This window comes from Caretta caretta, chromosome 2, assembly GCF_965140235.1.
Source record: "Caretta caretta isolate rCarCar2 chromosome 2, rCarCar1.hap1, whole genome shotgun sequence".
Taxonomy (NCBI): domain Eukaryota; kingdom Metazoa; phylum Chordata; order Testudines; family Cheloniidae; genus Caretta; species Caretta caretta.
In genome coordinates this window covers 64,042,602-64,067,272 of record NC_134207.1, presented here as the reverse complement: position 1 = coordinate 64,067,272, position 24,671 = coordinate 64,042,602, and the positions used below count along the sequence as shown (strand labels likewise).

Here is a 24,671-nt window from a genome sequence, read left to right as displayed (position 1 = left end):
TAAGTCAGCCATAAAAATGTTGGCAGACTGTGGGGCCATGCGGGTACCCATAGCAGTGTCGCAGATTTGAAGGTATACGTTGTCCCGAAATGTGAAATAGTTATGGGTGAAGATACAGTCACAAAGTTCAGCTACCAGGTTTGCCATGACATTATCAGGGATACTGTTCCTGACGGCTTGTAATCCATCTTTGTGTGGAATGTTGGTGTAGAGGGCTTCTAGATCCATAGTGGCCAGGATGGTGTTTTCAGGAAGATCACCGATGGATTGTAGTTTCCTCAGGAAGTCAGTGGTGTCTCGAAGATAGCTGCGAGTGCTGGTAGCGTAGGGCCTGAGGAGGGAGTCTACATATCCAGACAATCCTGCTGTCATGGTGCTAATGCCTGAGATGATGGGGTGCCCAGGATTTCCAGGTTTATGGATCTTGGGTAGCAGATAGAATGCCCCAGGTCGGGGTTCCAGGGGTGTGTGTGTGCGGATTTGTTCTTGTGCTTTTTCAGGGAGTTTCTTGAGCAAATGGTGTAGTTTCTTTTGGTAACCCTCAGTGGGATCAGAGGGTAATGGCTTGTACAAAGTGGTGTTGGAGAGCTGCCAAGCAGCTTCTTGTTCGTATTCCGACCTATTCATGATGACGACAGCACTTCCTTTGTCAGCCTTTTCGATTATGATGTCAGAGTTGTTTCTGAGGCTGTGGATGGCATTGTGTTCTGCACGGCTGAGGTTATGGGGTTACAGGGCATTTGAGCAACTCGGGTTACAGGGCATTTGAGCAACTCAGATAGTGAAACAGAGGGATTATCCACTCTTCCACCCTAGCTTCAGGCTCACATGCAGTGCAAAGAGATCATAAATCACATTTCTATCCACCAGATTACATCATCTCCACATATGTGGAAAACTGCTATACATAGTGGGAGATAAACATGGGACAAAACCAGTATTTATTTTAGTTTTTTACTTTAAAAATAAAACTCTGCACAGAACAAAGCATGAGATTTTGATCTGCAAGAAGGTGCTTTAGAAAGTTTTTAGTGGGTCCGGAAAAAACCCTCTCTAAGCAAAACATTTCAGCTTTAGGGTCAGTAATATGAGACTACATTCTGGCACAGTTTGGACTTGTGTAGTGGTAGGAATAAAAACTTCATACACACAACTCCTAAAATAGCTGATTTACTATGAATATGGATTGTTTTAGTAAATCTAAGTTATTCTTGGGCCAGTAGGATATTTTCCAGGTAAGCATGTTGTAAGCAGGTTTTTTTTTCCTGATTCTGCTGACTCTTCCAAGAAAGTTTCTCTAAGCAAGTCATCTGCACTAACTTGCCTATGCATGCAAAGAATATATAATCTAGGTTTACATATCAGTGTACAGTAGGAAAATATGCAGGAAAAAAAGTTTTTAATCTAAACACTTGCATGCATAGTACAGAACAAATATAAATTGGCATTATACTTTATAATTAGAAAATATAAGTAAGTAGCTCCATAAATTTTACAACCTACAAATGTTTTAACTTTCCAGTATTCTAATTCAAGGAATACATTAGTGTAAAATTAAGCTTGCAGCATCTGTTCTGATTATTAATTGTTTATGTAAAAAAAAATTCCCAGCTGCTTCTGTGAAAAGACATGATGGAAAGTCTTTTTTTCTTATAGGTAGATTTAAAGTATACGGGTGAAAGTGTTCATAAGTAACTGGAAATGGTAAGCCCTTTCTATGTATATACTTACACAGCCTCCATTGTAGTATCTGAGTTAACCGTAACTCTTATGGAGGCATCATAGCTAAGGCTGTACCTGAAATATAACTAAAATATGGTATTTTGGAAAATTAGGTGGATTTCAATTTTGAAAAATGCTTTGGTTTCAAGCAAGCCATATCTCAAAAATGGCTTCTTACAAACTTTAGAATTTTATTCAGTGGTGCTTGACAAGATGTGTACTGCAGAGGATTGCTTTTGATCACATAGTGTACCGTGCTTTTGTTGAGTTCACAATGGATTTTTATAGCTGAATTCCCAGAGGCCAGCTGTATGTGTTTAAACTTTGGTGGTGTGGTGGCTGTGCTGAATTTTGTGTCCATCAGCCAAACTTCTCAGTTACAAGCTTGGGCTTAAATTAAAACTTTTGGTAACATTGTTATCGTGAATACAATATGTTTATTGCACATCTGCAGTTACATCAGTCTCTATCAGAATAAATATTAGTACTGTAAATTTTCATGTTGATTTGTCTAATTGTATTCTAAATGACAATGAAGTAAGTATGTGCTATCTGAGAAATTCTTTCTGGACACTGTTTGGGAGGTCCTTCCTATTAAACACCATTGGCTGTGGCTGCTGCTTATTGCTTTCCCCAGCACAGAAGCATGAAATAGATTATTTTTATTTTACTGCTGTCTCAGAGGGTTCTGATTTAGTATCAGTGAATCTGGCCGGGGTCTTATTAATTTTGCTCAGTTTCTGTGTGGCAAAGATTTGAGCAACAGCAGATGCACATACACTAGCTATTTGCAGATGTAGTAAAGCAACACTGCATCAATTAACATTTGGATCACACCTGGAAAGTTACCTGTAGCTGTGGTTTTTTTTTTTTTTTTTAAAGTGGAGTGTGTAGTACTGTAAATGAAAGATAAAACTGTGCTGAAATTGATCGCTTAGGTCCCCTTACTAGAGAACGCTTCCAGCTTGTTAATGTTGCTTTGAATCTTTGGATATTTGCTTACAACCTGGGCTGAGATTTTTCTGTATACTATTTTAAGGGCAACAGAACACATTGTATAGAGTGGGCAGCTGCAGTGCAAATTTTCCTGCATTAATATTGACCTTCTTCCTGACCTGGGAATGCCACCCACTTGGGTAGCAAGAATTTATCGCTTTGCAGGTCAAGCTGGTGCTGTTTATTACTGTAGCTGAATAGTTCAGTTTGTTTTATTTTAATACATCTTTCATGTAGTGCAAGGTATCTCATTACTTCACAATGAGATAAGCCAGAATACAGCTAATTTAAGTGGTAATTTAAGTAGCAAATAAGCATGTTTGCACATTTATAAAAAGGATGCAAGAGAGAGGGAGGAAGCTAGGTGCTAAGGTGAGGAGGAAGGTTTTTAAGGTAAAAATAGGAGGTATTCAGATACAGATGGTGTATCTGATTTTTGTGACAACATAAATGACATTGTCTCCTGCTCTTTTTCACTTCTAACAGAAGCCTATAGAATTGAAGAGAAGAGGAAATGATGAAGTAATCAGAGTCCAGATAGAGGAATAGACTGGAGGGAGGTGGAAGTGACAAAGTTTTAATTGGATTCAGAAATTGATAGGGAGCCAATTCAGGTAACAGAAATGGAGATTCAGGGTGTAACTTGGCTATGGTGTTCTGGACTGCTTGAAGTGTAGAAAGACTACAAAAAGGAATTGCAGTAGCCAAATCAAGTGATAAAGACATGGATAAACTTATTTTGAAAAGCTACTGTGTATGACAGTGTAATAATGGCTCTGTATGTAGTAGAGGTTAATTAAGAGTTTGTTTTTTGTAGAGTACAACTGCATGTGTAAATTTTTATATTTCAGTTGCAAAGTTAAGAATTACAGGGCCCTTTCTTCTAGTTTTAAGACAGCTACTCCATACTTCAGAAATATTTAGAACTCTATTTTTAACACCCTCTTTAGTGGGAAAATTTCTCATAACAGTTTTTAGAAAAAGCCTACGTATTCCACAGAGCCCAGAACTTTATTTTATTTCCCTCCTTATTGCTTGCTTAGGCCTGAGCTACGCTGGGGGTGTGTGTTTCGAACTAAGATGCTTCGACTTCAGCTACACGAATAGCTGGCTGTCCTCACGGTGGTGAGTCAACCACAGCGGCTCTCCTGTCGACTCCACTTACTCCTCCTGCCAAGGTGGAGTACAGGCGTTGATTCAGGGATCGATTTTATCGCGTCTAGATGAGACGCGATAAATTGATTCCCCCATAGATAGATTACTACCTGCCAATCCGGCAGGTAGTGAAGACGTACCGTTAAAGACATTCCTTTCACAGTGTAAAGGCCACCATTATAAATTGATACTGCTATGCCAGAGCTACATCCAACATGTTAAATCAACATGTGCCAATTTAGTTTTTTGGATTTTAATGTCAGATTTAAAAACCAAACTTTAATGCACAACAAGCTGTTCTCTTAAATGTGGTTCTTATAAACCAGTAGGAGTGGTTGGAACTTAATTGTACCATTGTGTTTAAATTTTAGTCACAAGAAATGTCATTATTTTGTGGCAGTACCAATCTATGGCATGGCTGCTGCAAGCACAGACTCTGGGTTCATGCATGTGTTAGCTATTTCTGAAGGAATTTACATACAGTCATCTCCTCCTCTGTACCTCACTTACACAAGCAAACTTCGTCTTTGTCTACACTGGCAAGTGAAAGACAAAATGTTTGTTGTTCAGAAGTGTTAAAAAACACCCCCACGCCCCGAAAGACAAAAGCGCCGGTGTGAACAGCACTTTGGCTTTGTTGGCAAGAGAGCTCTCTCCTGCGGACAAACAGCGGCTATACTGCGTGCCTTTTAGCAGCACGGCTGTAGCAGCACAGCTGTGTTGCTAAAAGCTGTGTAGTGTAGACATAGCCTTAGCGAGTTACTTGTCTCTTACTGAAACTGCAGCAGAGCATCTTGGGATGTGATGCCAGTGTTCTCCATTTGGCTTGGTATGTTCTCTAGATCAAGCCTAAGAAGAGCAACAGGAGAAATCTTCCAGGCGAAAGTTAAGTGCCCTGATTGTGGCTCTTCCCTCAGCTGTGAGCATAGTAAATTGGATTTAGCCTTCCTTGAATCAGGTTCCAGGAGCAAGGTCAAGCCAGTTGATTGTGCCATGCTTGAAGTACCAACTATTCCTCCAGACAAACTAGAGAAGAAAAATGACATGGATTTCCCATATCTCCTAGTGGGGTCGGAGGGCAATTACATGCATTCTTGCTTTCCTTCAGGGAAAGTACAAAGTTCTAGATGCCTGAACAATCTGATGGAGCAACGGGGTTTATGTAGTGTCTTTTCTCTTCTCCTACTTACTGCTGGCCTCCACTGAAAGACTTACATCTCTCATCCTAAGTCAGTATCCAAGTCTTTTAGGTGCTCATAGGCACCCATAGATGCTTGAATTCTCAGCCTAGAGTATTTTTGGCAGTTGGCCTCCCTTTTTAAGCAGTCTGATCTTCTCTTGGATGCTAATATCTTCCTCTATGGCCGTTTGGACAGGAAGATCAAAGGAACAGATAGGAAGACCTTTGTAGGTGGAGTGGAAATTGCCATAGTCATTTATGCATCTCGTATGTTCAGGCTGTTATTTGGTGGCTTTCAGACATTCAGATACCAATTAAGGAGCCTATATCTGTCCTCCTTTTTGAGCATGCTCTCAAATGTCTAGATACCAAGTGTCTCTCCCACTAGATCCCATCTTGTATCTGGTTTGCATGCTCCTTTGATGGTTTCCCTTACCTGTTAAATTTTTTGCAGTTGCTGCCTTCTGGATCAAAAGTCTGTGAACAAACTCTCCAGAGTACCTTATCCAGGTGCTCTGCCATAAACTATGTGCTGCATGTGGCCAAATCGTGATGAGACATTCAATCAGAGTGTGCTGAGAGTAGTCCTCCTTCAGCAGCTCTTAGGCTGTCTGGGAGAAGGGAGTAGTTTATGTCTTTTTGGGCTTGGTCTGTCTTCTTTCTTCCTTGTCACATTAGCCTAGGTCGTTTAGTCTGTTTTTATGCAAAAATCTTTAGTAACAAAAAAGAAAAGGGAGACTGGGGGAGTGGTTTAAAAATAGGAAGACCATGCTCCTTTCCTGGTTATTTCTTGAAGTTTTTTGTGGTGGTTTGTGAGCAGTTGGTCTTTAAGCAAAACTATCCATCAATGTTTGTTTATCTTAATTCTCTGCAAGATGCCAGGCTGTTGTACCAGATTACTAAAAGTTCTTGAAAGAAGGACAGCAAGCTTAAATCTGTCAATGCTGTACTTTGTTGATATGTGGTATTTGCAATAATAAACACATAGTGTATGTTCTCCCCTCTGCATTGGCACTGTTTGTTGCAATTCTAACACTAATACAGCAAATAGAATACCTCTGTTTGTTGTTGCTGAGCATATTGCATATTGGAGGTGAGAAACTACAGGACCTATATATCTGCTCCGTGTAATGTTTTTACCAAAATGTAGTACATTTTCATTAAAGAAAACAATCTACAAATGCAGTCTTTAACTTAGTATTTTTAGCATGGGTATGGAATAAACTTTGACCAATATCCAGTTTTTAAACTATCCACAGAATACTGATCTGAAATCCAGTTGAACTTCTAATGATTTAGACTTGTGAAAGAAACTGGGAAATTGCAGAGTCAGAAGTATAGGAAAACAAGTAAGAGTTTTTTCTGTTTTTAACTTTAGTAGTTTCAAGTGTTTAGATAGGGAATTAGTAATCACATTAATAAATTGTAGAAAAATGCATGAAATTTTGTGCATAGAAAGTTGAGATGTCTATTTGTTGATTGAAAGTACAATTCACCAGGGGTGTGTATCCCAGTGTGCCATGGTCCATCATCTGGCATGATGCCTTGTGGGAACTTTTCACAATGTGTTGTAGGGTAGAAATAAGTTGCACAAGGATCTTTGGAGCTAGGGATCAAGTTCCCAGCATGCAACTTTCTCCATCCCATATGCCATCTGTATCTCATCATTTTTGTGTTTTAAAAAAAAAAAAAAAATTCTCACAAACCCGCACACCTCCATCTCAGACAGAAGCCTGGAGCCTGCAAAGCTCTACACTATTTGCATTAATGTTGCAAATACAGAGCACCTGATTCTCTTGAATTTGCAGACCCACAATAAGTACTGCAGCAATGTGGGACATATTGATTTCTTTAAGGACATATTAAAGGACATAGCAAAACACAATTCAAGGTTGCTGGTGTTTACAAAGCAGCTGTGGCTGGTAGGGCACCTTTTCTGGACCCAGTAAATGAGCATTGACTCATGGGGTTGCATCATAATGCAAGTTTCAGAGTGGTAGCCATGTTCATCTGTATCAGCAAAAATAACGAGGAGTACTTGTGACACCTTAGAGACTAACAAATGTATTTGGGCATAAGCTTTCATGGATTAATACCCACTTCATCAGATGCATGCAGTGGAAAATACAGTATATATATATATATATATATACACAGAGAACATGAAAAAATGAAAACATACCAACTCTAACAAGACTAATCAATTAAGGTGGGCTATTATCTGCAGGAGAAAAAAAACATTTGTAGTGATGATCAGGACGGCCCATTTCAAACAGTTGACAAGAAGGCGTGAGTAACAATAGGGGAAAAACTGGTATGGGAAAATAAGTTTTTAGTTTGTGTAATGACTCATCCACTCCCAGTCTTTATTCAAGCCTAATTTAATGGTGTCCAGTTTGCAAATTAATTCCAGTTCTGTAGTTTCTCATTGGAGTCTGTTTTTTAAGTTTTTTTTGTTGTTGAAGAATTGTGACTTTTAGGTCTGTAATTGAGTGTCCAGGGAGGTTGAAGTGTTCTTCGACTGGTTTTTGAATGTTATAATTCTTGACATCTTATTTATGTTCATTTATTCTTTTGCGTAGAGACTCTCCGGTTTGGCCAATGTACATGGCAGAGCGGCATTGCTATCACATTGGTAGATGTGCAGGTGAACGAGCCCCTGATGGTGTGGCTGATGTGATTAGGTCCTATGATGGTGTCCCTTGAATAGATATGTGGACAGAGATGGCAACGGGCTTTGTTGCAAGGATAGGTTCCTGGATAGTGGGTGTTTTTGTGTGGGTTGCTAGTGAGTATTCGCTTCAGGTTGCGGGGCCGTCTGTAAGCGAGGACTGGCCTGTCTCTCAAGATCTGTGAGTGTGAGGGATGGTCCTTCAGGATAGGTTGTAGATCCTTGATGATGCGCTGGAGAGGTTTTAGTTGGGGGCTGAAGGTTACAGCTCCTGTGTTCTGTTACTTTCTTTGTTGAGCCTGTCCTATAGTAGGTGACTTCTGGGTACCCTTCTGGCTCTGTCAATCTGTTTCTTTGCTTCAGCAGGTGGGTATTGTAGTTTTAAGAATGCTTGATAGAGATCCTGTAGGTGTTTGTCTCTGTCCGAGGGATTGGAGCAAATATGGTTGTAGACGTCAAGAATGGGACTTTAAAATTGGAAAATCAGCAAACCTTTTTGTCCATTTCAGTGTACAAATTTAGTCTGCTGTGGCTTCACATACACCAACCATAGTTCTCACAAGTCAATGTATGTGAAGCTGAGGTTTTCCTTCCTGTCCCCCAGTATGGAGTGCTAAGAGTAAAGATGTAGCCTATGATCGTGGTATGTTGGGGAATGCAGGGGACTGCTACCATTCAGCCCTCTGAGGAATGCAAAGGGTGGGTAGTGGGTGACCTTTGGACTTGTAGGTCAAGCAGGGCCTGCAGCATTTGGATTTTTTGCCTGATTTTCTGTTTTGGTGCATCTCCCTCTCTTCCTGCTGGTACTTCTGAACCTTTCTCCTGTCCACACTTTCCTTCTCCATGCTGTCTGCATTAGACTAGAGGGCCAATGTGACAACATTGGCTTTCAGAATTTTGCTGAACCTAGAATTGTAGGACTGGAAGGGACCTCGAGAGGTCTTCTAGTCGAATCCCCTTCACTCAAGGCAGAACTATGTATTCTCAGACCATTCCTGACAGGTGGTTGTCTACCTTGCTCTTAAAAAACCTTCAGTGAAGGAGATTCCACAACCTCCCTAGGCAATTTATTCCAGCACTTAACTACCCTGGCAGTTAGGAAGTTTTTCTAACTCCCTTGCTGCAATTTAAGCCCATTGCTTCTTGCTCTATCCTCGGAGGAAAAGAGAACAATTTTTTTCTCCCTCGTCCTTGTGATAGCCTTTTAAATGTACTTGAAAACTGTTATCATGTCCCCTGTCTTCTCTTGTCTAGACAAACTCATTTTTTAATCTTTTCTCATAGGTCATGTTTTCTAAATCATTTTTGTTGCTCTTTTCTGGACTTTGCAATCTGTCCACATCTATCCTGAAATGTGGCGCCCAGAACTGGACACAATACTCCAGTTGTGGTCGTATCAGAATAGAATATAATGGAAGAATTATGTTTCATGTCTTGTTTATAACACTCCTGCTAATACATCCCAGAATGATTTTTGGCTTTTTTTTTTTTTTTTTGGAACAGTGGTACACTGTTGACTGATATTTAGCTTGTGATCCACTATGATCCCCCGATCGCTTTCGCAGTACTCCTTCCTAGGCAGTCATTTTGCATTTTGTATGTTTGCAGTTGATTTTGTTTCTTTTTAAGTGGAGTACTTTCTATTTGTCCATATTGAATTTCATCCTATATACTTCAGAGCATTTGTCCAGATCATTTTGAATTTTAATCCTATCCTCCAAAGCACTTGCAACCCCTCCCAGTTCTGTATTGCCCACAAACTTTATAAGTGTACTCTCTGTCATTATCTAAATCATTGATGAAGATATTGAACAGAACTGTACCCAGGACTGATCTCTGCAGGACCCGACTCGTTATGCCCTTCCAGCTTGGCTGTGAACCACTGATAACTACTCTCTGGAAACAGTTTTCTAACCAGTTATACACCCACTTTATCGTAGCGCCATCTAGGTTGTATTTCCCTAGTTTGTTTATGAGAAGGTCATGCAAGACTGTATTAATAGTCTTACTAAAGTCAAGCATCTACTGCTTCTCCTTTGTCCACAAGACTTCTTATCCTGTCAAAGAAAGTAAATAGGTTAGTTTGACACAATTTGTTCTTGACAAATCCATGCTGACTATTACTTATCACCTTATTATCTTCTACGTGTTTTCAAATTGATTGCTTCATTATTTGCCCCATTATCTTTCTGGGTACTAAAGTTAAGCTGACTGGTCTGTAATTCCCCAGGTTGTCCTTATTCCCCTTTTTATAGATTGGTACTATATTTGCCCTTTTTCAGTCCTCTGGAATCTCTCCCATCTTCCATGACTTTTTGACGATAATCGGTAATGGCTCAAATATCTCCTCAGTCAGCTCTTGAGTATTCTAGGTTGTATTTCATCAGACGCTGGTGACTTGAAGACATCTAACTTCTGATGAAGTGGGTTCTAGCCCATGAAAGCTTATGTCCAAATACATTTGTTAGTCTCTAAGGTGCCACAAAGACAAGTTAAAACAATGAGGAGTCCAAGTAATTTTTAACTTGTTCTTTCCCTATTTTAGCTTTAGATCCTACCTCATTTTCACTGATGTTTAGTGTTAGATGTCCAATTGTTGCTTGCCTTTTTGGTGAAAACTGAAACAAAAAAGTCATTTAGCACTTCTGCCATTTCCGCATTTTCTGTTATTGGTCTGCCCCTTCCCCTCATTGAGTGACGGGCCTAGTCTGTCCTTGGTCTTCGTCTTGCTTCTAATGTATTTATAGAACATTTTATCTCTAGTCGTCTTCTTTCTCCTCGTGAGGGTCAGTTGTGGAGGGGGCATTCCTCAAGACTGCAGCAGCTGCTGATAAAAAGATGTATCACTAGATTTAGGATTCAGCTGGAATGAAAAAGGTAATCAAAACTCCCTTCCCTTATTGCCATAAAAACATTTGGCGTGCTTATTGACACGTTAGCTTTGCAACGCTTCTGTGCAGCACCACTCTTGTGCCATACTCACCATGGCTGTGGCTGATATGGGGGGCAAGGAAAGGAATTTCAGTTACCGAAATTTTGTTGTTTCATGTACCTATTCCATGGTACAAGTATAGGGCTATGGCACTGAATATTGACACTGTTTTCCCCAGGCAGTGATAGTTTCCCCAGGCAGTTGATATCTCACTCTTGAGGTAACAAAAGCACAGGGAGCACAGGTGCTGCTGGCATCCTGAAACTGCCCAGGCCTGAATGCTGCTAGCCTGTTTGGTGCCTGCAGTGGTGCTAGCCAAACCTAAATGGAGTGGTGTGGGGAAGTATCCTACCATGGAGGAAGAAATAAGACTGCCATCCCTAGAAACCTTTGTGAAAGGATTGAAGAGTGTCTCCATGAATATTTCACTGAGATCTCAGAAGGATACAACGGATATAAGAATGGCCATACTGGGTGAGACCAATGGTCCTTCTAGCCCAGTATCCTTTCTCTGACAGTAGCAAGTGCCAGATGTTTCAAAAGGAGTGAACAGAACAGGGCAGCTTATTGAGTGATCCAACCCCTGTGGTCCAGTCACAGCTTCTGACAGTTGGCAGTTTAGGGACACCCAGAGCATGGGGTTACATCCCTGACCATCTTGCCTAATAGTCATTGAAGGACTTATTTTCCATGAAATTATCTAATTCTTTTTTCAACCCAGTTATATTTTTGGCCTTCATAACATCTCCTGGTAACAAGTTCAACAAGTTGGCTGTGCATTAAGTAAAGAAGAACTTCCTTATGTATGTTTTTAAACTTGCTGTCAATTTCATTGTGTGTCCTCTGTTATATGAAGGAGTAAATAACACTTTCTCTACACTATTCATGATTTTATAGACCTCTATCATATCTTTCCTTAGTTGTCTCTTTTTGAAGATGAACTGTCCCAGTGTTTTTTAATCTCTCCTCATATGGAAGCTGTTCCACACCATAATCATTTTGTTACCCTTCTCTGCACCTTTTCCAATTCTAATATCTCTTTTGAGATGAGGCAACAAGAACCGCATGCAGTATTCAAGGTGTTTGTATACCATGGATTTATATAGTGTCATTATCATAATTTGTTTTATCTATCCCTTTCCTAATGGTTCCTAACATTCTGTTAGCTTATTTTACTGTTACTGTACATTGAGCAGATATTTTCAGGGAATTATGCATGATAACTTCAAGATCTTTAAGTGGGTTATACAAAATTGGGGTCTAAATTAGCTGTATATAGCTGGGATTGTTTTCTGCTTTACATTATTTACACTTAGCAACATTGAATTTTATCTGCCATTTTATTGCTCAAGTCGCTCAGTTTCATGAAATTCCTTTTGTAAGTCTTTGCACTCAGCTTTGGACTTAACTACTTTGAGTAACTTTGCATTGTCTGCAAATTTTTGTCACCTCACTGTTCACCCCTTTCTTCAGATTATTTATGTATCAATGTGTTGAACAGCACAGGTCTTAAGATAGGTCCCTGGAGAACCCACTATTTGCCTCTCCATTGTGAAAACTTTCCATTTATTCACACCCTTTGTTTCCTATCTTTTAACTAGTTACTGGTCAAGGAGAGGACCTTAGCTCTTATCCCATGACTTTTTACTTTGCTCAAGAGCCTTTGGTGAAGGCCCTTGTTGAAAGTCCAAGTACAGTATAGATTGGATCACCTGTATCCATATTCTTATTGATACCCCCCCAAATAATTTTAATAGATTAGTGAGACATGATTATTTGGGCTGTCAAACGATTAAAACGGCAATAATTGTAATTATTTTTTAATCTCGTGCTTGATATTTTTAATTGCACTGTTTAACAATAATAGAATACCATTTATTCAGATATTTTTGGATGTTTCCCACATTTTCAAATACATTTATTTCAGTTACAACACAGACTACAAAGTGTACAGTGCTCACTTTATTATTTGCAATATTTGCACTGGAAAAAAGATAGTATTTTTCAATTCATCTTATGGTAGTAAAGTAGTTGCAATCTTTTTATCATGAAAGTGCAACTTACAAATGTAGAATTTTTTTGTATATAACTGCAGTCAAAAACACAACAGTGTAAAACTTTAGGGCCTATAGGTTCACTCAGTCCTACTTCTTGTTCAGTCAGTCATGAAGACAAACACGTTTGTTTACATTTACTGGAGATAATGCTGCCTGCTTCTTATTTACAGAAGTACCCTGTGAATGCCTGTTCTCGCTTTCAGATGACATTGTAAATAATGTCTGTTATATTTCTGCATTTTGTTCATTAGTCAGGTCAGTTTCACTTCCTTGTTCTCTCACACTGAGGCCAGGCCTACACTCCAGACTTTTGATGGCATGACTGTGTTGGCTATGGGTGTGACAAGGGGTGATTTATAATTGATATAGCTGTCAGCAAAAGCCCCTGGTATAGATGCTGTTGCACTATTTTGTTGGTGTAGTATACCAGCAAAGCCTTCTATGTGTAGGCCTGTTGGAAATGCAAGCAGTCACAACACACAGTGTGGTAAACATTCAGATTAAAAACCTAAATGCATAGAACCCCGCACAGATACTAAATTTGTATCCACATCCAATCCACGATCTGCAAACGTAGTCCGTGGATACCAGCAGATTTGCAGGGCTCTATAAATATATTCTCACAATTTCCATTAATAGATTTTACAAATCCCCCATCCTCTTGAACTTTTACAGATCTTTTTGGGCCTGAACTAATAAAATGTTCTGTTTACATTGCAGCTGCTTTTTGTCAGACTGCTGCTTTAATTTTTTCATCCAAAATTACCCATTGACTTTTTCCTCCCCCTTCCATTTAAGAAGTGCATTTAAAGTTATATTGCCCATTTCTTTCATTGGTTATTTTGATCTCAAAATGGAAAGCAGTTTCAAGTTAAACCAACTACTCATTTTCATGGATTTTGGAAAAATAGGGGGGAAGCTAAAATGACTTCTTGGTACATCATTGAATTCATAATTCTGAGGGTAATTTCCTGTAGAGCATTTTTCATCTGGTGGTCCTTCAGTTGGTACCTGAATTTAGAAAGAACTGAAATTGCATGAAATATAAGGCAATATGGAAGAGCTGAACATAAGTTGGTATATTATCAGTTCCACATGTTTGCATATTCTGGATTGATGCATGCATTTCCAAAGCCTGGGTGTTTTCCAGGTTCATCCCCTTTAAGGGATTTTATTTCGTTAGTATGTGTAGCAAAATCTGCTCACCATGTGGTCTATAGCTAGCAGTTATCATTAACCAGCTGTTGCATTCTCCTGTAGCTTTAATTCAAATGCTAATTACTCTCCATATGCTGTTAATAAACTCCACCCAAAGCCCAGTAACATCACTGCTTGTGATAAATTCTAAAGTGAAACAGACTGCATTGTTGTCCCTTGGTAAAGAACTTGAATTGATTGAAGGAACTTCCTATCCTGGAGTGTCAAGACGAGATATGGCAAGGATTCTGATAGAATTTGAGAAGTAAAGAAAAGAATGTAGATGAATGGGAACTGGGAGGGAGTTCAGACTGTACACTGGAAAATAATCCCAAGGAAGATGCTCTGTTTTAATTGTGGAAAGCCTGGGATAAAGGTGTTGTACTGTTTGGTCTGTCTTCACTCTTTGAGAACCAAAACACTGTCCTGGGACCTGGATATAAATTTTGATTCTCCCTCCTGCCTGGCCGTCAAGATGGGAGAAGGCAATTGATATTAAATGGAATTTTACTTTGTGTTTTTTTGCGGGGGGGGGGGGGGAAGCAGTATAGTGTACAAACGTCTTTCTGTTCTTTCTTTCATCTTGTCGTACTAAAGACCATTTCAGACGCATTTGAGACACATTCTTCTATGCACTTCATAATGAGATATCAAAATTTAAAATCTACGAGGCAGCAAAAATGTAAAGTTTGTTTCTCTCTGTGTGGAGTGCATGCGTACATTCAGGAATAGAAAATATGCAGGTAGTATGGGCGTGGAGAAGGAGGGTTTTTAAAGACAACATCCTCTTTTTTGTTTTCTGATGGAATTGAAGACTGATTTTCCTGAGACTTACAAGTTTGGAAGATGCCTAACTTCAGTCTCTTAAAGCAACAAATATCTTCAGGATGACATTACTTTTTAGGTTATTCTTAAGAAAAAAGTTCTTGGACATGAAGGGCGATGTTTGATTTAAGTGTTTTGAGTCCAGAAGCTATGTATAAAAATGCAAATAAGCATCAGGATGGTCTCTATGGTTAATATGTTAGGGGTTGGGTAGGACTGGGAGACACTTCATAGCAAATATATACTTGAGGTTACTTCCATGAGTTAGCTCTTTCTTCACAACATTTGCAAGTATAATGTAAAGTATTTCAGAAATGCAGTCTTGTTTAAAAACAAAACCTTTCCTAAATTGAAATCCTTTGGTCTTGTGCTCTTTTTCATTGCTTCACATTACAATATTGCATCTTTCAGTGGAGGAGGTCTGCTACTGATACAGCAATAAGCTGTGACAAAATGTGCGTTAGTAGGCTATTTTTGCATGCCTTTACAGTGAGAAAATGAGGCCAAAGGTCAAGAATCTTCAGCCATCTGAGAAATGCACATGAATGGTTCATCAATTTCCCATTTTAAAAAATCCTTTCCTTTGAAGGTTTTAGTGCAATGAAATACTCTTTTGCTATAAAAAGTCGGTCCTAATAAAATGATGAAAAAATGGAAAACAGAGAAATACCTTTCCTACTATTTAAAATAGGCTTGTTTAGATTGTAGGCTCTTTGGGGTAGGTTTTTTGTGTGTCGCATCCAGCATAGTGGGATCCTGTTTAAGGACTCCAGGCACTATTGTAATACAAATAATCTGCACTGTCAAAGCAGTGTGAAGCAGGCAATTTGGAGGTCAGAATCTGGCCCAGTGTGTGTAGTGGTTGTATTTTGAGTGGTGAGGGTATAACTGTCCACCATTGTGAGCTGCTGCAAAGGTGTTGCGACAAAGAACAGTTTATGGCCTCAGCCATACTCTGAACTTTTAATAAGAACAGCTTCAGTCATATATGGCTACTGTGTACCTTCTTTCTTGTAGTCTGTCTTCCTGGAAGCATTCATTCAGAATCTTTCCTGCCTAATATGAACAGTGAGGGAACACTGTGTAGCTTCAGCATGTTACGTGACAATCATTCTTCAGATGTAAAAGGTTCTTTATCTCATCCTAGCATCATGCTACTTTTTTGTTGAATACCAGAAACATGTAGCAAAGTCAATCTAGTCTCCTTTTTAATTGTAATGAAAATTACCTGTGACTACAGCAGAAGCCTTTCTGTATGTGGACTTTTCCAGAAGAGTATTTAAAATGTTGAAAATACTTTCACTACATATCACTGAATTACTATACTATGTAATGCACTTATAAAAACATAGGTGTATATGCAAACACTCAGATATGTCAGTCATAGAAAACAATTGCTGCTTCTGCTCTCCAGGTAAAAAGAAATCTTCATTCAACCCCATCACACTAAGAAATATATATTTGAAACAATAGAACTTCCCTATTGGCAGTTCTAACAGCTTTCTTTCCAAGGGAATCAGTATATGTGTTGTATATATGTCTGTTTATATGTATTAAAGCATGACATGGACAATGTTAGAAATAGAGAACATGAAATATGTTCCTTCTATACCAGTCCAGGAGAGGAAGGAGAGTTTTGGTCATAAACTGGTAGAGATGCAGAACAAGTTAAGCTATCAGATATTGAGAGATGTTTTCCTGATAGTTTTATATTGCCCATACAGCTTTTCCAGATTTGTCTCACATTTTCAGTTGGTATCAAGATATTGCACAAATAGCTATTTTTAAACTTTTAAATGGATAGCAACTCCTTCATTTTGGTCCTGTTAGTGATAACTTTTTGCTAACATCTAGTGTAATAAAAGTAACTGAAATACTTCCCTGATAGCTTGTCCCTTAGTAATTGAGAATTAGGGTAGGTTGTCCATTTAGAAAATACAATCTCCACTCATTGATATATTTTGATTTCCACAACCAAATCTATCTACAGCTTCTCATGAGTGATGTACTCGAATACTTGGCTACTAATACCTAAACTGTATTCTTAAATATATTCACCTAAATTGGGGTTATTGCTCATTATGTACTCTATGTATCATGGCTTTTTTTAAAAACAAATGTTGTGGATAATCTAAGCACTATACTCAGATGTACAGACTCTCTTTTCTCAACCTGTGTATTACATAATTTTAACATTCGCTTTAATAATTTTAAATCAGTTCTGTATCTGATGTTGCCTCTGTTGGAACTTAATCCTTCCCTTAAGGGGATGAAATTAAGCAGATGGTTTTCTTCTAATTCAAACAAGACTGATCTCAGACAGTATTTTGCACAATCACTTCTCTCCCAGTCACCTTTTTGCCTGTTAATAGAAAAAACAATTGGGGGAGAGGTTTTGTCCCAACATTCTCTACTGTTCGTTCCTTCTTATCTACATTTATTGGTGCATGTGGACCTTAATTGTGACAGCTGTTTTCATGGGGCGGGAGGGGCGGGGCGGTGTACAGTATGTGCAGCAGTAGTGGCACAGAATTCAGCCAAAGCACAGTGAAGTTAATAGACTCACATTGACTTTGATGGGTTTTGGATGAAATCTCTGGTGACTATCGCCTCAATAACATTCCAGACTCCAGAACTGTAAGGAATAAAAAGCTTCAAGGAAACGTAAAACACTCTGGATTATATATTTAATTAGTATTTTGCTGACAACGTAGATAGCAAATTTAGGGTAATTTTTTTTTCTTGCATGAATGCTGAATAGCGCCTGCCTCTCTCCCTCCGCCCCCCCCTCCCCCCCCGACTGTGTTCATTTCATTCAGTGGAATGTCTTTTTAGTGGAAGCAAATATTTCTCCACTATGGTGCCTAATGTACCATGGGAGGTGTTCTGTTCCTTTCAACAGCTAATTGTCATTTAAACAGATTTGCCTTTTAATTTCCACTGTACTTTAAAAAAGTTATCCTGAACTTAACATTCCATTTGCCTGAATACATACAGAACATTGATTTGATTTCCTTTAAAACATGCTGCATTCTTTAAGGAAGTTGATATGCTTAACAAGTGACATTATTACTGTTCTAATGAGGGGGGAATATAAGAATGTAATGTGAAAATGCTTGTTTTAACTTTATTTCCTTTTTTTGCAGGAGAGAAATAGAAACAAACAATAACTATGTGGAGATGTCCTGCTAGAATTACAACACTAATGATGTAGACTCTGGAAATGCCTAATATGTCTAAGACGACGTTATTAAAGCTTTTTTTCTGCTTAAGGTGACATCTTCGAACACTTTAACACGAAATTGACTCTTCTTGTAATGGTTCTCATCAGTGCATCTGCCCTTATACTCTCTCACCAAACACACTTGAGAACTGTAACTTCGTCAAGCACTTTCTGTCCTGAAGCTTTTACCAGTATCTGCTGTCTTTTGTATTTATGCATCCTAGCTAAGGCACAGGAGCCGGAAGGAATGCAAGGATTCATTAACTCTTTGAATTTGTTAAATACTAACAATTAACCATTAGAAGTGATTCCATGATGTGAGATTCACATTGCTTCAACTTATTTTTTCTTTGTTGTAGTTTTTTTTTTAATTGTCAGTTTTTAGCTATTCAACAGATTAAAAGCAAAATCATGCCATATTTAGTCCTGGAGTAAAACTCAAGTCTAAATGTTCATGTGAAAATTATTGTAGTAAACTTTTAATATGGCAAAGCAACTTTAAGATGCAGTTTAGCCAAATGAAACGTAACATGAAATTATATTAGAATGACATTTCCCTTGTTTCAAACTGTTTGGTGTAAGAGAATATTAATATGCAGCTTGGTGGACAGCACCGGTTAATGCACACTTCTTTATTTTTTCTGTAATATGTATACCGAAAAAAGTGCATTTGTCTGAGGAACTGTTTGTTTGCTACCACTCAATGAATCTCAGTTTTGAGTAAATGTACCTCAGTCTAAATCAGACTTTTTATGACCTTTATAACTACATTTAAAACCTTTAATTCCTATTTCTGGGTGTTTGCAAGCCTGACAGATTGCTATCATGGAAGTGAAAATTTACTCCTCTAGGTGATTCACTAGCTAAATAAACATAATTCTTGTTTAGCAAGCATATACTGTTTCTCAGCTTTTTTCCTCCTATTATCACAGTATTCAGGCATTCTCTCTTCAAAATACTTTTGGAAAAAGACTGATCAGTGGATCAAGTCTGTGTTCACATCCATGTGTACCTGTTACTGGCTAGAGCTCTCTAACAAAGTGTTTAAGATACTATATTAATCTGAATACTTCTGTGCTAAATTTTTAATTTACGTATTGAAAATTATTTTTTACAATAACCTGTTTCTTAGTAACATGAATTTTACCTGATGGAAGAATTTGTATGATCAAAAATATCAAGCGGCTGTATGAACTGCATGAAATACTGAACAGTCTGTACAAATTCCAGAGATAGTTTCCTTTTTTTAGAACAGCAGTGTAGAAGACAGATATGTTAAAGCTTAAAATAGCAATACTGCAGATTTGAATGCCTTTGGTGTGTCTTATTATCCAACACAAATGTTTACATTGTGTTTGGAATCTCTTGCATTTACAACAGCTTCTAGTCAGCTAAGTTCTGACATTTAGGGACAAGCACAGCTTTTTTAAATATAGGCTATTTTACTATATATGCACTACTTTTTTCTCTTCAACACACACAATGAATATACAGTATTCTTTGTCCATTGATTTAAAACATTTTACAGTCCCTCCGTGGAGATTTAATTCAGTACCCTGGAGCATGGGATATAAAGCGTTACGAGTACAAATGTTAGCTTGTCCCAGTATTCTGAAAGTTCAAAAGGTAATAGCACCTGGCAGTGTAGAGAAGGAAGCAGCTTGATTCAAATGCTGTGGGGTACGGGGAGGGGCCAGGAACAAAGGGGTTGGACAGAAAGGGGCAAGCTGTGTTTGTCGCATGGAGTTACAAGCTAGGGGACTGTGGTAGAAGGGTCTATAACCACTGAGCACAATTCCCTTCAGGACCTAGATTTGGAACCCTGAGTCCCGGACTCCCAGCATTCCTTTATTGTATAGCAAATAGCTATAAAATAGTGGCAGAATGTTTTGTCCTTCTCTCTACTGGCTAAAAGAAAAGGAGGACTTGTGGCACCTTAGAGACTAACCAATTTATTTGAGCATAAGCTTTCGTGAGCTACAGCTCACTTCATCGGATGCATACTGTGGAAAGTGTAGAAGATCTTTTTATATACACTAAAAAGATCTTCTACACTTTCCACAGTATGCAGCCGATGAAGTGAGCTGTAGCTCACGAAAGCTTATGCTCAAATTGGTTAGTCTCTAAGGTGCCACAAGTCCTCCTTTTCTTTTTGCGAATACAGACTAACACGGCTGTTACTCTGAAACCTGTCCCTACTGGCTAGACTACAGAGGAAAATAGCCTACCACTCCTACCAGCTAGTCTATTTGCTTAAGTGGCAGATATTGATGCTGTGAGTGTAAAGGGTCTAATCCTGCTGGTGACCCATGTGGGCATCAACATGTTTCCACACCATGGAATTTGTTTTTCCTTTTGCTTTTTAAAACAATGTTCGATATTACAAGGGGACTACAGTGAAAGAATGTTAAGTTTGCAAGTCAAGCATTCGAAAATTAGGAAATGCCAGAATCAAGTTTGTTTGTGTACTCTTAATTCAGATTCCATGTATATCTACCTTGTTAGTCTTTAATTATATGATCACATACTATTTTTTCCCACAAGAACCCAGCCTAATTCAATGCACAGAACGAAGCAGGTTGTATGTAGTAAATGAGGCTATGCCTTATTTGTTCCAGAAGTTAAAAGATGTGAAGAAAATGACGTGGGATTGCAGGATGAGACAGAATGATCTTCTGGCTAAGGTAGTTGCTATAGAGTTCCTGTATGATGCTAGGCAAGTCACTTAAGACAAACTTTTCAGAGGTGGCCGCTAACTGTGTTTTAACTTTTCTGGGTGCCCAAATTGAGACCTGAGCATTCACACCTAAAATTGAAATCAATATACTTTAAATATAGAAAATGCTGTAAAATACTAAATACTCTATAAAATCAGATCCTGAGTGGTATTGGGCACACACAAAATTCGTGAATACTTGACATTTTTGGCCTTGAAATGATGCACAGAAGTTAATCTATACAAAGGTAGGACTTGTCATCCCCTATCTCACTGGAGTATTGTTAAAATAAGTTTTCAGATGCGTGATGAGTGTCATAGAAAAGCCCATGAAGAAAATACTAATTTTGTAGTCAGTGCAGGGTTTGGATGGTGTGCAGTAGGTAAGGCACAAGGTCACACACAAAATGAGAATGAAATATTGAAATAGTTACCCAGGATAAATCAAGTCAGGCTCCTGGTAGAAAATCTAGTAAGTGATCGTGTAACTAAAGACTGTCATAATATATACATACAAGAGGGACATATTAAGTTTGCATGGGTAGCCATAATTCTGCCATTCTTTAGCTTTTGAGTGCAGCTTGACTGTAATTTTTTTAATGAGAAATGCATCTTGTCACTTGAATTCCCAGGCTGCTGGCCTAACAAAATATGGGTACTATTTTTCTTTGAGGGACTTCTGTACTGGGATAGACTCTCACCTAGTCTTACTTAGGCAAATTTCAGCTCATTAGGTTTCCGCATATCCTTTGGTAACTTATTACATTTTTGCATTTAAACAAGTTTGCTCCTTTTAGAGCTAATCTCTTCTTCCTGCTTGATCTTGTAGCACTGACGTCCTGCTGAATTCATGACTGCAATTTTTCCAAAATTCATTGGAAAAAGAATTTATCTCAAAGCTCAGGTCTGTGGCACCAAACAAAAAATTGAGTTGGTCTAATGCAGATAACTGAAATAATAAAGATAAGACATTTTCACCGAGTCTTACCTGTAAAGTCCCTTCGTGAAGTTACTTTTTTTATCGTTGGAAATTCTCATTTCAAATGTTAAAAATGATTCAAAAATAAATGTACCATGTTTCTCTATGTATGGATGCTGGTTGATCTTTCCCAGCAGAAATTTAGTTAAATAAATACTGCCTTGTAAATTCCAATGCAGTGCTAGCTGCCTTATTTTGGTCCTGTCTAGGCTAGGCTTTCAAAGTAATTAATATCTCTGCAGCAAGAAAGATGTTTAAATGGTTCTCCAGATCTTGCTAACAGTTTGAAAACCTAATGCAGAACTGGCCTGTGTGGGGGGGAGGGGAAGGGGTTTGTTTTTTGTTTTTTGAAGCATTGACTTTTTAAAATGGATACTTGATATTTAAGAGGCATTCAAATACATAACATTGTTCATGGGGGGGGAATGGTTGTTAGAAAAATTTTAGAAAAATAATATAAGCAGTTCCATCATTTCAACTGCCATTTTCATTTTAAGGAAATGAGGCACTTGTTTTCAGTAACATTTGTGTATTCTTTTGCCATGTAAAGATCCTTTATCTATTTTTCTGGTAAAAATTAAGGAAAAGATTAAGGGACAATGGTTCTTTAACTTCATTCTTAGTAGAACATGGGTGTTTGAATTTTGTTTGTTCCTTCATGTGGATTAGACTGCAGTTAATTAGGTGAGAGCTTCTTCTGTTTGGCATGAAAACTCACCATTTGGTCCTTTTTTAATCCTTGTGAGGGTTTCAATAAAGAGAACCTGTTGACGTGACTGACTATTTCAATTTTATCAGATTTATAGAACTATATTGTGTTCCCTTATATCAACGTTTGCTTTATCATCAGATTCCAAAAAAGAGGAAAATTGTCTGAGTTATAAGGAATTTTAGATAAATGTTTTTGGCTTCTTTTAAAATTCCTATATTGCTATACAGGCTATACGTTTTTATACATAAATTACACCAAAAATGCATTTTAACAACGTGGATAAGGAGAGAACTTTGGCTAAATCTATATCAGAAACAAAACAGATTTGTCAAATCTGTATCAGTTTTCAGCCCTTGAGAATAGTTTGTTTTTTATCCAGATTATATAAATGCTGAAACAGATTTATATTGGTGACATGCTACAGTGCCTAGCATAATGGGGCCCTACTCCACTCTAACATTGGGACAGTAATACATTTTATTAATAACTCCAAGTGTTCATATTTCCAGAATTTGAATTACCCTCCTCCCAGCCATTAATCACTACTCTAAAGTCAAACAAGAAACTAATTGGATTTCTCCTTCACCCGATTTCCCCCTGTCCCAATCAGAAGCCACTCATGCCACAACCATACCAGAAGCACCCAGGCTGGGGCTTCAAGCATTTAATTCAAAGAGGATCCCCAAGGTTAAGTGGGTCCTCTTCCAGATAAGATGTGCAAGAAGGGGACAGTAAGAGGCTTCTCATTCTCTCCCCCCCCCCGCCCCACTTTCAGATAATGGGGACTCCTGAGCAGGAGGGCTCCTCTTCATATCCTTGTTTGCTCCTCGTTTAGGATCTGATGAGAGAAGCACAACTCTGGTTACCATCTGCTATATTCATGATGTGTGGTAAGATTACCAGCTGCTCTTTGCATAATTCCTTTTGTGGAGGGATCCTGGTGTAATCTGCTTTTTTCCAGATCCATAGCAGTACAGAAGCACCTCCTTTTTTTCCCCAAGACTTGTTTTCTGATAGGTGGGTAGAGAAGCATTCCTGTCATAACTTGTGTGTATAAACTCTGGCTCATGTGTAAATTACCATACAGTGTCCATCTGTTTCAACAGGCACTCCAGTGTTTTGATGTGGAAGGTGGGAAAGGATATAATTCCATTGGCTTTTCTTTAAAAAAAGGAAGATGGTGGTTTTTACGATGAGGTTTGGGGACACAATTTTTTCCCAAACCCAAATTGAATTGTGTAATTTTGGTTGTCCCTTTTAATATGGATGTGTGTAAGTTAATGCTAGGATTAGAACTTTTAATGTTTACATACCCTCCTTTGTGTGTGTCTGCAACTGCAGTCTTTGGCCTGGTGTACACTTAAAAATTAGCTAGACCTAGGTATGTTGCCCAGGACTGTGAAAAATTTCATGCCTTAAGTGCTATATTTAGGTCAGCCAAGACCCCCGTTGCAGATGCAGCTGGGTTAATGGAAGAATACCTCTGTTGACCTAGCTACTGCCTCTTGAAGAGATGGTTTAATTACATCAACAGAAAAAACCTTTCTGTTGCATTAGGAAGCTTCTACACTAGGGTGCTACAGTGGCACAGCTGTAAGTGTAGACATAGCCATAATGTTGCATTAGTGGCATATTTTGTATCCTTTCAGCAACATAAACAAAAAGGAGGAGGAGGGAAGACCTGAGCTGCAGCACTGTGGAACTCTGCAACTTGGTTGGTTTTAAATTCACCCACTTGGTAGACACACTGGCATATCTAGGAAACGTTAACACTTGCATAACTTTCTGTGCAATTCTATAGCTCTGTAGGCAATTGTGCAATGGGAAACAATTACTTCACATTGCCTGAACTAATTTAATTGTTTAATTTGGAACTTAAGTGTTTTTCAGATTCACTGCAACTCTTCCTCATTGAGGGACAAACTACCTGTGAAGTCTTATATTTTAATATTGAATTGTCAGTACGTAAGTCTTTTTCCTTCTTTGTTTTGAAAATAGCTGCAGGGAATTTCTTTAACTGCTTTTTTTTTTTTTAAATCACCTTTTATGACGTTTCAACCCAAATAGTTCTGAACAAACAAAAATGGAGTTTGGAGGCTGAGTCCGTTTACAAACCTTAGCGATTAGCATTTCAGCAAAAGGGCAGGAGAAGGAGGATTTTAGTTTCTAGTTTCCCAACTGTATAAAACATCTGCTTTGCAGACATTTGTATATGCTGTTGCTGTTCAATACCATCTGAGTATTGCAGCTGCTCCGAGAAGCAGCAACATAGTTATGTTTAGTGTTTTTAGATATGGAAGAAAAAA

At 38.4% G+C, this 24,671-nt stretch overlaps 1 protein-coding gene across 1 annotated transcript in view; it reads left to right on the top strand.

Annotated features, from left to right (window-relative positions):
* The window catches only part of YTHDF3 (YTH N6-methyladenosine RNA binding protein F3), a 43,175-nt gene extending 24,323 nt beyond the window's left edge, over positions 1-18,852 (top strand). Inside the window, exon 5 of the mRNA XM_048840794.2 lies at positions 17,882-18,852. Within this exon, the coding sequence (XP_048696751.1) occupies positions 17,882-17,905 (24 nt within the window). The 3' untranslated portion in view covers positions 17,906-18,852. The remainder of the gene's footprint in view (positions 1-17,881) is intronic.
* The last annotated feature ends 5,819 nt before the right edge of the window (positions 18,853-24,671 follow it).